Genomic DNA, 14,663 nt, shown 5'->3' with positions numbered 1-14,663 from the left:
AAAAATTGGGCGTGCAAAATTATTCAGCCCCTTTACTTTCAGTGCAGCAAACTCTCTCCAGAAGTTCAGTGAGGATCTCTGAATGATCCAATGTTGACCTAAATGACTAATGATGATAAATACAATCCACCTGTGTGTAATCAAGTCTCCGTATAAATGCACCTGCACTGTGATAGTCTCAGAGGTCCGTTAAAAGCGCAGAGAGCATCATGAAGAACAAGGAACACGCCAGGCAGGTCCAAGATACTGTTGTGAAGAAGTTTAAAGCCCGATTTGGATACAAAAAGATTTCCCAAGCTTTAAACATCCCAAGGAGCACTGTGCAAGCAATAATATTGAAATGGAAGGAGTATCAGACCACTGCAAATCTACCAAGACCTGGCCGTCCCTCTAAACTTTCAGCTCATACAAGGAGAAGACTGATCAGAGATGCAGCCAAGAGGCCCATGATCACTCTGGATGAACTGCAGAGATCTACAGCTGAGGTGGGAGACTCTGTCCATAGGACAACAATCAGTCGTATATTGCACAAATCTGGCCTTTATGGAAGAGTGGCAAGAAGAAAGCCATTTCTTAAAGATATCCATAAAAAGTGTTGTTTAAAGTTTGCCACAAGCCACCTGGGAGACACACCAAACATGTGGAAGAAGGTGCTCTGGTCAGATGAAACCAAAATTGAACTTTTTGGCAACAATGCAAAACGTTATGTTTGGCGTAAAAGCAACACAGCTGAACACACCATCCCCACTGTCAAACATGGTGGTGGCAGCATCATGGTTTGGGCCTGCTTTTCTTCAGCAGGGACAGGGAAGATGGTTAAAATTGATGGGAAGATGGATGGAGCCAAATACAGGACCATTCTGGAAGAAAACCTGATGGAGTCTGCAAAAGACCTGAGACTGGGACGGAGATTTGTCTTCCAACAAGACAATGATCCAAAACATAAAGCAAAATCTACAATGGAATGGTTCAAAAATAAACATATCCAGGTGTTAGAATGGCCAAGTCAAAGTCCAGACCTGAATCCAATCGAGAATCTGTGGAAAGAACTGAAAACTGCTGTTCACAAATGCTCTCCATCCAACCTCACTGAGCTCGAGCTCGAGCTGTTTTACAAGGAAGAATGGGAAAAAATTTCAGTCTCTCGATGTACAAAACTGATAGAGACATACCCCAAGCGACTTACAGCTGTAATCGCAGCAAAAGGTGGCGCTACAAAGTATTAACTTAAGGGGGCTGAATAATTTTGCACAGCCAATTTTTCAGTTTTTGATTTGTTAAAAAAGTTTGAAATATCCAATAAATGTCGTTCCACTTCATGATTGTGTCCCACTTGTTGTTGATTCTTCACAAAAAAATACAGTTTTATATCTTTATGTTTGAAGCCTGAAATGTGGCAAAAGGTCACAAAGTTCAATGGGGCCGAATACTTTCGCAAGGCACTGTACATGTAGGTAGGGGTGAAAGTGACAAGGCAATCAGGAAAGATAATAAACAGAGTAGCAGCAGCATATGTGAAGAGTGTGAAAGTTTGGTTGTGTGTGTGGCGTCAATATGCATGTGTGTGTGTATGTTTTGTGTGTGTGAGCGTATGTAGTGGTATGTAGTCTTGTGTGTGTTGGAGTGTCAGTGTAGTATGTGTGAGTGTGTGGGTAGAGTCCAGTGAGTGTGCATAGAGTCAGCGCAAATAAAAAGGGGGTCAATGTAGATTGTCAGGGTGGTCATTTGATTAACTGGTTCAGCAGTCTTATGGCTTGGAGGTAGAAGCTGTTCAGGAGCCTTCTGGTCCCAGACTTTGCACGCGCGTGCACACACACACACACACACACACACCCCCCCCCCCCCCCCCCATGCTAAAACAGGCTTTTGGGCTCTACAGTGCATCTCCATGGTGCACACATCAGAATCACCTTCACTTTCACATACCAGAATTTGACTTAGTAAAGTGCTGCTGCTAGCAATAGACAAAATATACAGACAGAATATAGACAAAGAAATGTACATAATCTACAGGTTATTGCGACTGCACCAGGCCACCAGCTGTAGGAAGGGTAGGCAACCGGCCTGCAGTCTGCACCCCGTCTGCTTTAGAAATTACAGAGGAGAGAGGGTCAGTTCCTGAGGGACTGTACTAGCTCAATGGTTTGATTCAATATTAATACAACAAAGAGCTGGTCCATTAATTATCCTGTCAGACCTGACCTTCACACACACCAATACACACACCACACATGCCCTCCTCCCCCACAAACACACGCCTGCACAAATGCACGCACACACACACTCCCCACAGGGGCCGTTTGTCTGTCAGAAAGGTGATGTCACCAGATGAATTATGGGAGGTGGCTGTCATCTTTGGGGTCAAATACAACATGGCATCCCTGGGGTGGGAGGTCAGCGTTCTCCCTGGCTGCTGTCACACCTCGCAGGACTGCCATTTTATAGGTTACACACAGGACCAGCCCTGTGCAAACAACCCCAATTAAACTCACTCACATTAATATTAACACACTCTACTGTGTGTCTGTGAGTCTTTGGTTTCATGTGAGTCCTTGCTAATTAAAGTCTCCATGTCAGTATAATGGGGGTGAGGAGAGGTCCCCAACATGAAGCTAATTCACCACTAGTGAAGCGGGGAACACTATCATTAACATGAACCTGTAGCGAGGAGTAGGAGGCAGTTGTATTTGGTATTAATACTGACTAGTCACAGTTATTGATGATATATTGGCATATAATTTTAATATTATTCAACATATTAAATCACATATAAGAGAAACACGTTACGGCTCATCTCTAACTTGTAATCCATATAGCTTCCATTGACTCAGCCGAACCCACATCTGCTTTCCCGTTAGGTGTGTGTGTGTGTGTGTGTCCATAAATGTCTGATTAATGGTAATTCAACCGAGGGTCCAAGAGGGCAAGCCATGGGTCATGGCCAGATAGACTGGACAGTGTACATCTCTGGGTGTCACGAATCCCGTTTCCTGAGTCTGTTTTTGCCTGTGTTCTGTCCTGGAGTGTTTTTTTCCGGCGTCCTGGAACGCACCCTGTCTGGTTGCCGGGCAATGTAGCCAGTTGGGAGTTCTGATTACCCGCACCTGTATCCCATCAGCTATCTGCACACCTGGTCCTGATCATCATCTCTCCTCTTCATAAGCCCGGACCTGACATCCATTCCCTGACGGATCGTTAGCCATGAACAGTATGTTGTGCCATAGTATCTGCCTCAAGTTGGATAGAAGTTGTTTTTTATGTATTGCTTGCCTTAAACTTATCTCCGTTTTGTTCTGTCTTCAGTTACTCACCCGGATCATTTACCCCATTCCCGCCTGGTCGTCGGAGGATTCCGCTCCCCCATTGGATCCACCTATTTACTCCCATCAACTCACCTCTGCCCCCTATGCCACCTGGATATATCTACCCATTCACATTCACTTGTAAATAAATACTCGCCTTCTTCCTACTCTCCTTGTCCTGGTCTGCTTCTGGGTTCGATTTTGAAAGAACGTGACACTGGGTGTCAGTGGGGCTCTACTGTATATTTATTTGACGTTAACGAGCAATACAGACACAGACTATGGGCTGTTCTTTTTAGGACCCTCTATAAACTCGCTGTCACAGGGGTACGATTTAGCCTCGACCTCGTAGGATGGCTGGGGCCCTGATGAGATGGTAAGTCACGGTATGGCCCGTCTTTCACTGTCCTTTAGAAGAATCCACACGTGATAGATAGGAGAGTTGCTCCTAAGCCGTTATCTCTTGTATTCCAGCCTGCTGCATCTCTTGTATTATCTCTTGTATTCCAGCCTGCTGCATCTCTTGTATTATCTCTTCTATTCCAGCCTTCTGCATCGCTTGTATTATCGCTTGTATTGTCGCTTGTATTCTCTCTTGTATTATCTCTTGTATTCCAGCCTGCTGCATCTCTTGTATTATCTCTTGTATTCCAGCCTTCTGCATCTCTTGCATTATCGCTTGTATTATCGCTTGTATTATCGCTTGTATTGTCGCTTGTATTGTCGCTTGTATTATCTCTTGTATTCCAGCCTTCTGCATCTCTTGTATTATCGCTTGTATTATCGCTTGTATTGTCGCTTGTATTATCTCTTGTATTCCAGCCTTCTGCATCTCTTGTATTATCGCTTGTATTATCGCTTGTATTGTCGCTTGTATTATCTCTTGTATTCCAGCCTTCTGCATCTCTTGCATTATCGCTTGTATTATCGCTTGTATTATCGCTTGTATTATCGCTTGTATTGTCGCTTGTATTGTCGCTTGTATTATCTCTTGTATTCCAGTCCGCTGCATCTCACCCATTACTGCTGGTTTTACTTGTCTGCTCTTGGAATGACAGCGAACCAGGGTCTGTGTGTACTGACACAAAGGGCCAATCAGAGATCATAGACATGGAGTATAGTATAGTCCACCATGTACTCTCTATCCAGGGAAATATTGCCCAGCCCTGTGTTGTCAGAGGTCCGTGCACTTTTGGGGCTACAATGGAAATAAGTCTCTGACTTCCCCTTTATTGTTTTTAAAATGTACGTATTCTTGTGTTTTTTTAAACTGGCAAATAAAATCAATCAATCAAAGATCACTAGGTTGCTATATTGGGCTCCTGAGTGGCACAGTGGTCTAAGGAACTGGATCTCAGTGCAAGAGGTGTTACTATAGTACCTGGTTCGAATCCAGGCTTTATCACATCTGGCTGTGATTGGTAGTCCCATAGGGTGGTGCACAATTGGCCCAGTGTTGTCTGTGTTAGGCTGTCATTGTAAATAAGAATTTGTTCTTAACTGACTTGCCTAGTTAAATAAATGGTTAAAAAAAATATGAATCATGAAGCTGCTTATAACTGCTCTTCCCTGGTTCCCTCTCCTGTCCTTATAACTGCTCTTCCCTGGTTCCCTCTCCTGTCCTTATAACTGCTCTTCCCTGGCTCCCTGCCCTGTCCTTATAACTGCTCGTCCCTGGCTCCCTCTCCTGTCCTTATAACTGCTCTTCCCTGCTTCCCTCTCCTGTCCTTATAACTGCTCTTCCCTTGTTCCCTATCCTGTCCTTATAATTGCTCTTCCCTGGCTCCCTCTCCTGTCCTTATAACTGCTCTTCCCTGGCTCCCTCTCCTGTCCTTATAACTGCTCTTCCCTGGCTCCCTCTCCTGTCCTTATAACTGCTCTTCCCTGGTTCCCTCTCCTGTCCTTATAACTGCTCTTCCCTGGTTCCCTCTCCTGTCCTTATAACTGCTCTTCCCTTGTTCCCTATCCTGTCCTTATAACTGCTCTTCCCTGGTTCCCTCTCCTGTCCTTAACTGCTCTTCCCTGGTTCCCTCTCCTGTCCTTATAACTGCTCTTCCCTTGTTCCCTATCCTGTCCTTATAACTGCTCTTCCCTGGTTCCCTCTCCTGTCCTTAACTGCTCTTCCCTGGTTCCCTCTCCTGTCCTTATAACTGCTCTTCCCTGGTTCCCTCTCCTGTCCTTATAACTGCTCTTCCCTGGCTCCCTCTCCTGTCCTTACAACTGCTCTTCCCTGGTTCCCTCTCCTGTCCTTATAACTGCTCTTCCCTGGCTCCCTCTCCTGTCCTTATAACTGCTCTTCCCTGGCTCCCTCTCCTGTCCTTATAACTGCTCTTCCCTGGCTCCCTCTCCTGTCCTTACTCCATGAAGGGTATCAAGTGTTGTTATTTACACCTCACCTCTAACAACCTGACTCCTTCTACCTCACCTCTAACGACTTGACTCTACTTTATCCCTTACCCACTCTGCCTCATCCTGGCTCCTTCTACCTCACCTCTAACGACTTGACTCTACTTGATCCCTTACCCACTCTGCCTCATCCTGGCTCCCTCTACCTCACCTCTAACGACCTGACTCTACTTTATCCCTTACCCACTCTGCCTCATCCTGGCTCCTTCTACCTCACCTCTAACGACTTGACTCTACTTGATCCCTTACCCACTCTGCCTCATCCTGGCTCCCTCTACCTCACCTCTAACGACCTGACTCTACTTTATCCCTTACCCACTCTGCCTCATCCTGGCTCCCTCCACCTCACCTCTAACGACTTGACTCTACTTGATCCCTTACCCACTCTGCCTCATCCTGGCTCCCTCTACCTCACCTCTAACGACCTGACTCTACTTTATCCCTTACCCACTCTGCCTCATCCTGGCTCCTTCTACCTCACCTCTAACAACCTGACTCTACTTGATCCCTTACCCACTCTGCCTCATCCTGGCTCCCTCCACCTCACCTCTAACGACCTGACTCTACTTGATCCCTTACCCACTCTGCCTCATCCTGGCTCCTTCTACCTCACCTCTAACGACCTGACTCTACTTGATCCCTTACCCACTCTGCCTCATCCTGGCTCCTTCTACCTCACCTCTAACGACCTGACTCTACTTGATCCCTTACCCACTCTGCCTCATCCTGGCTCCTTCTACCTCACCTCTAACGACCTGACTCTACTTGATCCCTTACCCACTCTGCCTCATCCTGGCTCCTTCTACCTCACCTCTAACGACCTGACTCTACTTGATCCCTTACCCACTCTGCCTCATCCTGGCTCCCTCTAACCCACCCACTCTTCCTCCTCCTCTCCTCAATCCACCAAGAACATGAAGTGTAATTTACTCCCCTCCACTCAAGCCACAGGCTGTTCCGGCTGGCCTTGGATGGAGGTGTGTGTTCACGTGTGTGTCGATTGAATTAGACAGTAGATCAGTGTTGACAGGACCAAGGCTGTCATTAAGAGGGAACCGGCTGTTTTCTGAGGTCACGGTTCTGCAGTTTTACTGTGTGTGTGTGTGAGAGAATGGGAAAAAGAACTAGAGAGAGAAAATATAACATATACAGTATATGAGTGCACCAATGTTGGAAATAACACAAAAACAAGGGGTAGTTTTTCAAAAATGGAATATTTTAATTAGTGGTTTGATGATCCGTTATTGCAATCATAAGATCATTTCCTGAATGACGCTGATAGTGGGAACAGGACACCATCGGCAGAACATTCCAAAAACGAGTTGAGACACACAGGAAGTAAACGTTTGTGATGGGAAATATTCAATTTCATTCAACGGAAATATTTAAGACACTAGTGTAAGCGATAAGATTGTAAAGAAAGTTTATAGCAGTATGGCCTGGTATAATTTGATTTTGTCAGATATCAAGGTGACCTACAGTTAAGGGAAACGTCTACCTCAAGCATTCGTCTCTGTGTGAGTGTGTCTCTCCCTCCATGTTAAGAATACATGAAAAGGGTTCCCCTTCAGGCCTCTAACACTATGGTAAGAGATTGGTCATATAGCAAGTCAATCACACAGCAATGCTACTGCAATTCTCTCTATCTCACACACAATCACACAGGATATTTACAAATGCATACACACTATTTACACTATTTACATGTGTATGTGCACACAGAGAGACACACACAGAAACACAGTGGAAAAGTAGTCAAAAAAGTGGTGTGAGCCTGAAATATCAGGTAGGTCTAATAGTCATCATGCCTGTCCTGAGAGGCACTAACTACCAATCAGAAGTAGGGTTGGGCTCAGTTCCATTTACACTGCATCAGATCAGCTCTAACATTCATCACATCCATGGCCACGTCTCAAACCACACCCTATTCCTTATAGGGCCACATAGGGCTCTGATGAAAAGTAGTGCACTATATAGGGAATAGGGCGCCAGAAGTAGCACACTACATAAGGAATAATAAGGTGTTGGAATGGAAGTAGTGCCCCACAAAGGGAATAGGATGTAATTTGGATGGATATCTACCCAGTTGTCTACACACATATATGCATAACGTCCCCATCATTTTAAAATAATGGCTATGGTCCATGGTACGTCCATCTATCGGTTACATTTCCTTTAAAAAACATACAAATAAAATAATCACTTTCTGTAGGCAGTAACATTGGTCTCAGTGTCATCACAATGCTGCTTTTAAAAAAACACATAAAACCGATATAATAATAAACATAGTAGTTCTAAACTGAGAATTGCGTCACTAAGACACATGTTCATTTATTTAACTAGGCATGTCAGTTAAGAACAAATTGTTATTTTCAATGACCGCCTAGGAACAGTGGGTTAGCTGCCTTGTTCAGGGGCAGAACGACAGAATTTTACCTTGTCAGCTCAGGGATTCGATCTTGCAACCAATTGGTTACTAGTCCCAACACACTCTAACCATTAGGCGACCCTGCCGCCCCAATTTTCATGTCTGAAATGGTGGCTGATTTCCAAGCAAAAAGCTTTTTATACATAGTCCAACTCTTGCTTTATGTAGACTTTTTTCTGTAAATGTTACATTTTCATTTTCTTGGTTCAGCTCAGCCAAAGGAAAACTTTCTGTCCAATAGCTCAAAGCTCTGCTCTCTGATTGGAGCTATACATCCAGGAAGTAAAGAGGTCCGTTTCAAGGGATTTCTGGGAGTTTCACCACTATCGTTTCTTTCACCGCGCACTTTACGTGGGGTACCAGAGAGAGAAAGAAGAGGAGGCAAGGGAGAGCGAGAGAGAGGGAACGATGAAAGTCAGTTATCAGCGACATTCAATCCATTCCTCTACTTCAGTCTCCATAACTACCCTATACACTTTCACCCCTGACCTCTAACCTCCGATGAGTGTGTGTGCGTTACCAAAGCTTAATTATCTGGTTCATATAGTCTTCCGTCGGTAACCTCCCTCCCACCTCCCCATCCTCTGGGTCCTCCACTTCTCCCTCTCCTGGTCCAGGGGTTAGTTTGGATCTAGAAGGCCACAGGCCCACTCCCAGGCCTTGACCCTCGACCCCTAGCCCCTGACCGTTGTGGTTCTGGTTGTGGGTCCTGAGTCGTTGCAGCCGTCGTTCCTGCTGCCTGGTGTACTGGTATCTCTGCTGGAACAGGTCTCTGGCGTAATCATACAGCCTCATGTCCAGCTCATTCAGCTCCTCGATGCGCTGCACCTGGAGTACAGAGAGGGAGGGAGGGTGTCAGCTGACAGTCCTGATGCAAACATCTGTGGGTGGTGGGGAATTGTCTGTTCAACTTGGTTCAACAATTTAACAACCAAGTACAGCCAATATATGGTGGAAAACAGCACAGTATCCTGGTGTGATAACTGATAACATGTTCCAAATGGCAACACACACACACACACACACACACATACACACACACGCATACACACACGCATACACATACACACACACACACACACACACACACACCGTAGTGTTGTCCAAATCCACTCCGGCCGCTCTGGTGCTGTTGTATTGCATAAAGGGTCGTATGAACCTCAGTCTGAAGGTACGTTCAAACAGGAACTGGGTTTTCCTCTGGTACTCTGTCAGGCCGAAGAAGGCCATGTCCCTCAGGTTCTTCTTAGCGGAGTCTAATAACAGCTGAGAACGCCTCTGCTCTGGGACTGTAGACATGTTGTAGCAGCCTACCAGGCTCAGGTCCGCTAGCATACGAACCTATAGGAAAAGGTAAGGGGAGGTTAGTACATTTCAACATTGTGTGGACCATAAAATTAGTCTATTCTATCCAAACGTGTGTGTGTGCGCGTGTGTGCGTGTGTGTGTGTGTCCATTTATTAGTCTCTCACCTGTCTGTTATTGGCCAGGTTATAAGGACAGTCCATGAACTGCTGCAAGGTACATCCTGACCAATCAGAACCCTCGTAGCAGGCTGGTAGTTCCTCCGGCGTAGGGGTTCGTCCATCACACATGTGTAATGAGGTCTTCCACGTCGCGCCCCTCTGGACGTGTCTCCATTCGCTGAGGTACCGAGACACTGGGTCCCTTAAGAGGGTTATGTAGTAGAATTTCCTAAAAGAGGAGAGAGAAGAATGATGAGGGAGAGAGAGAGGTTAGACATACTGGATGAACTGATATAACATACTGTGTAGTTCCACAAATAGCCAAAGGGTGGCAGTGTTTGCAATGGTTTGTTACTATGGTTTAGATCCCTGGGAAATAAAACTCATTGGAACCAGGGGGAAGAGAGAGAGAGGAGGGTAGAGAGAGAGGGGAGAGAGGGGGGGAGAGAGGAGGGGAGAGAGAGAGGGAAGAGAAAGAGAGAGGGGGAGAGAGAAAGAGGGGGGAGAGGGGGAGAGAGAGAGGAGGGGAGAGAGAGGAGGGGAGGGAGAGAGAGGGAGGAGGGGAGAGAGAGAGGGGTGGAGAGGGAGAGAGGAGGGAAGAGAGAGAGGGGGGTAGAGAGAGGAGAGAGAGAGGAGGGAGAGAGAGAGAGGGGGAGAAAGAGAGAGGAGAGGGGGAAGAGCGAGAGGGGGGAGAGAGAGAGGCGGGGAGAGAGAGAGGGGGAAGAGAGAGAGGGGGAGAGAGAGAGGGAAGAGAGAGAGGGGGAGAGAGAGAGAGAGGGAAGAGAGAGAGGGGAGGGAGAGAGGGGGGAGAGTGAGCGGAGAGAGAGGGAGGAGAGGGGGAAGAGAGAGAGAGGAGTTGGAGGGGGAAGAGTGAGAGAGAGGGGGGAGAGAGAGAGAGGAGAGAGACAGACAGATTGGCTAGGGTCAGTGTTCAGGCTACGGTGCAGGAATCTGCTGGCACAGGCACATCACAGTACAAACACCCTCACACACAATCTCTCTCTCTCTCTCTCTCTCTCTCTCTCACACACACACACACACACACACTCACACACACCATCCCCCGATGCAGTATGAGTCATCTCTCAACAGCAGGGTTGATACTCTAGAGGAAGACGAACCCCACTGAGCCACCTGACATACCTGTGTGTGTGTGTGTGTGTGTGTGTGTGTGTGTGTGTGTGTGTGTGTGTGTGTGTGTGTGTGTGTGTGCCCATGAGAGAGAGGATGTTTTTCCCGTGATGTGTTATTGTGTTTACCCCATCGTGGTGTAGAGACACTCCTCATCCTGTCCTACTGGTTGTATCACATCATCAATGTCTACAGATAACTCAGAGCTCCTGACAGGAATCTATGGAATGGGCTACACACACACACACACACACACACACACACACACACACACACACACACACATGGACAGTGATAGGGCATCACAACATGGGGAATGGAGTCTGATCTTTGAAGAATCTCACAGACACGCATGCACACCAACTCCCCATCCCCTCACTAGAAGAAGCCAGTATTACTCACAAAAAAGTCCCCCTTACAGTACAGTCCTTGATTACCGGACATGTTTCTCCCTCTCTCTCTCTCTCACACACACACACACACACACACACACACACACACACACACACACACACACACTGTATATTGACTGAGAAAGTGAGAGAACGTGAGCTAGAGAATGTAGCAAAGAAAGAGAAGGAGAAAGAGAGAGAAATGTGAGGAGAGAAAGAGTGGGCGAAGTTGAAGAATGTTCAATTAGTTTTGTAATTCTGTGAGAGCAGTGGAGGCCAGGAGCCAGGGTGATTTATCAAAGTTATGGCTTCTGTTCTAATGAGAAAAGCCGTCAGAAGGCTCAGCCATATCACCAGCTACAAAAGAAACGCAACGAAATAAAGAAATGCATACATGCAACGTTGTTGTCTTTGTTGTATAATAATATAAAGGAACAAATATCCGGCAAGGAATTCAATCTGCTTTCAACCCTGGCTTGAAGCCGCCTGTAGTGGGATCGGCTACTGGAGTGTGTGTGTATGTGTGTGTGTATTCTACCAGTGCAGGTCTCCATGTTATCTTAAGGAAACACACAGGCCTTGTCTCCTGTGGAAATCTCAGCTTCCTGCTCCAGAACACAAACCTCTGGCTTCTCTCTTGCTCTCCTCCCTCCTCTCCCTGTCTCCCTTTCTTTCTCTCTCACTTTATTCTCCATCCCTCTTCATCCTTCTCCTCACCCTCAATCCCCACTCTCTTATCGCTCCATCCCCCTTCCTTTTCCTTTCTCTCTATCCTCCCTCCTTCTTTATCCTTCTCTCCCTCCATCCTCTCATCTCAATCTCTATCCTACCTCCCTGTCTTCTTCCTGTTTATCTCTCTATCCTACCTCCCTGTCTTCTTCCTGTTTATCTCTCTATCCTACCTCCCTGTCTTCTTCCTGTTTATCTCTCTATCCTACCTCCCTGTCTTCTTCCTGTTTATCTCTCTATCCTACCTCCCTGTCTTCTTCCTGTTTATCTCTCTATCCTACCTCCCTGTCTTCTTCCTGTTAATCTCTCTATCCTACCTCCCTGTCTTCTTCCTGTTTATCTCTCTATCCTACCTCCCTGTCTTCTTCCTGTTTATCTCTCTATCCTACCTCCCTGTCTTCTTCCTGTTTCTCTCTCTATCCTACCTCCCTGTCTTCTTCCTGTGTATCTCTCTATCCTACCTCCCTGTCTTCTTCCTGTTTATCTCTCTATCCTACCTCCCTGTCTTCTTCCTGTTTCTCTCTCTATCCTACCTCCCTGTCTTCTTCCTGTGTATCTCTCTATCCTACCTCCCTGTCTTCTTCCTGTTTATCTATCTATCCTACCTCCCTGTCTTCTTCCTGTTTCTCTCTCTATCCTACCTCCCTGTCTTCTTCCTGTTTATCTCTCTATCCTACCTCCCTGTCTTCTTCCTGTTTCTCTCTCTATCCTACCTCCCTGTCTTCTTCCTGTTTATCTCTCTATCCTACCTCCCGGTCTTCTTCCTGTTTATCTCTCTATCCTACCTCCCTGTCTTCTTCCTGTTTATCTCTCTATCCTACCTCCCTGTCTTCTTCCTGTTTATCTCTCTATCCTACCTCCCTGTCTTCTTCCTGTTAATCTCTCTATCCTACCTCCCTGTCTTCTTCCTGTTTATCTCTCTATCCTACCTCCCTGTCTTCTTCCTGTTTATCTCTCTATCCTACCTCCCTGTCTTCTTCCTGTTTCTCTCTCTATCCTACCTCCCTGTCTTCTTCCTGTGTATCTCTCTATCCTACCTCCCTGTCTTCTTCCTGTGTATCTCTCTATCCTACCTCCCTGTCTTCTTCCTGTTTATCTCTCTATCCTACCTCCCTGTCTTCTTCCTGTTTCTCTCTCTATCCTACCTCCCTGTCTTCTTCCTGTTTATCTCTCTATCCTACCTCCCGGTCTTCTTCCTGTTTATCTCTCTATCCTCGTTATCTTACTCAAATCACTGCAACATTCTGCATTAAAAAAATGAAATATGCAGAGAAAACATTTCTCCCAAATGTTTTTGTCCTCACCTACCGTCAAAAGACATTTCCCCTCTAAGCAAGGAAAGGGAAACATCCGCACACCGTCTGTCTGGCTGGAGTTGTATTAAGCTGCTTATTTCTTTGGCGGCAGAGATAAGTCAATCCAAACTCATATTTACACATGAAGAGAGAGAGAGAGGGGGAGAGCAAGAGTGAACTGCCAACATTTATTCCTGTAACCATAACCAAATATGTGTGTATGGGAAAAGTATCAAAGTGTGTGTGTGTGTGTGTGTGTGTGTGTGTGTAGTTCTTTCTAGGGAAAGCCCTTGGCCTGTCTCCTCTCCTCAGGCCTCTCAGACTGTGGGATTCGGAGCCAGTGGAATGTACTAGCTGTACATTCTGATGATATCAGCCCTTGTCATCAGGGTGTGTGTAAACTGATTCCCTTGACCTCAGTATCTGGGGCAGGCAAGCAGCAAGAAACAGCTTGTTTTAGGTATTTTCCCCAGCAAACACACACGCACACACACACACACACACACACACACACACACACACACACACACACACACACACACACACACACACACACACAGCGTTAGGGATGAGGAGGGAGTTAAAGGCAGGAGGGGAGAGGTGAGTGACTGACTGGCTTTAAGGTAGGTTGGGGTAATTAAGGACTGCTTAATGAGGTTACCAGAGTGACAGATGGCGTTAATGACACACGCACACCCCTTCCCTCAGGCCAGGATTAGTGTGTGTCATATCGTGGCTGGAGACGGGAGTGTGAAATTGGAGTGATAAGGTATTTAACATTTAAACACTCTAGACCTCCCCACCTCTTCCTCTACTCCCCTCCCCTCGTCCTTTATTTCCTTCCTTCCTTCCTTCCTTCCTTCCTTCCTTCCTTCCTTCCTTCCTTCCTTCCTTCCTTCCTTCCTTCTGTAGTATTACCACTAGTCTGTCAGTGGCGTGGAACAGGTAGGACATGGTGAGTGTGTTTAAACACTGTTCTATAATAAACGACATACTTACTTAACAAGGGGATGATCCCCTAAACCAATCCGATAAGACAGTCTGTCTGCCCCCTCGCCAGCACCCACCTAACCTTATTACCGAAATAACCTCAAGAGGTAATAGTCAAGTCTAGTCCAAACAAAGAAGAGGCAGAGAGAGTGGCAGAAAGAGGGAAGAGCCCTACAGGCATAAATACCATTTAGACACAATGCATTTCTGCTTGTTACAGGCAGACAGATGAGTCAACAGCCATCCGGCCTTGTGCTTCCTGGGCCCGGAGAGAAGCCTGGGGCTGGATAAGAGATTCGGTCAGGGGACTGAGGGTTTTCCCTGGGGAGAGGGAGGGGAAGGATGAGTGATGTGAGCGTGTGTGTGTTGGGGGTCTCTGCCAAACATGGCCCACCTGTTTAAAGAATGGGCTAATGAGCCACGCCTGGGGGAGTGTGAGTGTCTGTGTAGAGGTAGGGGGGAAACCACAGATTCCTAGGAAAAAGGGAAAGACAGGAGAGGAAAGGGGGGTATAATGAAATACT

The 14,663-nt window shown here is 46.5% G+C and overlaps 1 protein-coding gene across 2 annotated transcripts in view; it reads right to left on the bottom strand.

Annotated features, from left to right (window-relative positions):
- Positions 1 to 6,903: 6,903 nt before the first annotated feature.
- LOC110528787 (heparan-sulfate 6-O-sulfotransferase 1-A) overlaps positions 6,904 to 14,663 on the bottom strand; it is a 27,070-nt gene continuing 19,310 nt past the window's right edge. Inside the window, exons 1-4 of one of the 2 annotated variants that reach the window (XM_036982787.2) lie at positions 10,862 to 12,035; positions 9,609 to 9,831; positions 9,229 to 9,477; positions 6,904 to 8,964 (exon numbers count right to left, since the gene is read on the bottom strand). In XM_036982787.2, coding sequence (XP_036838682.1) covers positions 8,653 to 8,964; positions 9,229 to 9,477; positions 9,609 to 9,831; positions 10,862 to 10,866 — 789 coding nt within the window. In that variant the 5' untranslated portion in view covers positions 10,867 to 12,035 and the 3' untranslated portion in view covers positions 6,904 to 8,652. Of the gene's footprint in view, positions 8,965 to 9,228; positions 9,478 to 9,608; positions 9,832 to 10,861; positions 12,036 to 14,663 lie in introns of those variants that run through there. The other variant, XM_036982786.2, reaches the window with a different exon arrangement.

This window comes from Oncorhynchus mykiss, chromosome 7 (assembly GCF_057628025.1).
Source record: "Oncorhynchus mykiss isolate SJ-2025 chromosome 7, ASM5762802v1, whole genome shotgun sequence".
NCBI classification, from domain to species: domain Eukaryota; kingdom Metazoa; phylum Chordata; class Actinopteri; order Salmoniformes; family Salmonidae; genus Oncorhynchus; species Oncorhynchus mykiss.
This window is presented reverse-complemented; position numbering and strand designations above follow the sequence as displayed.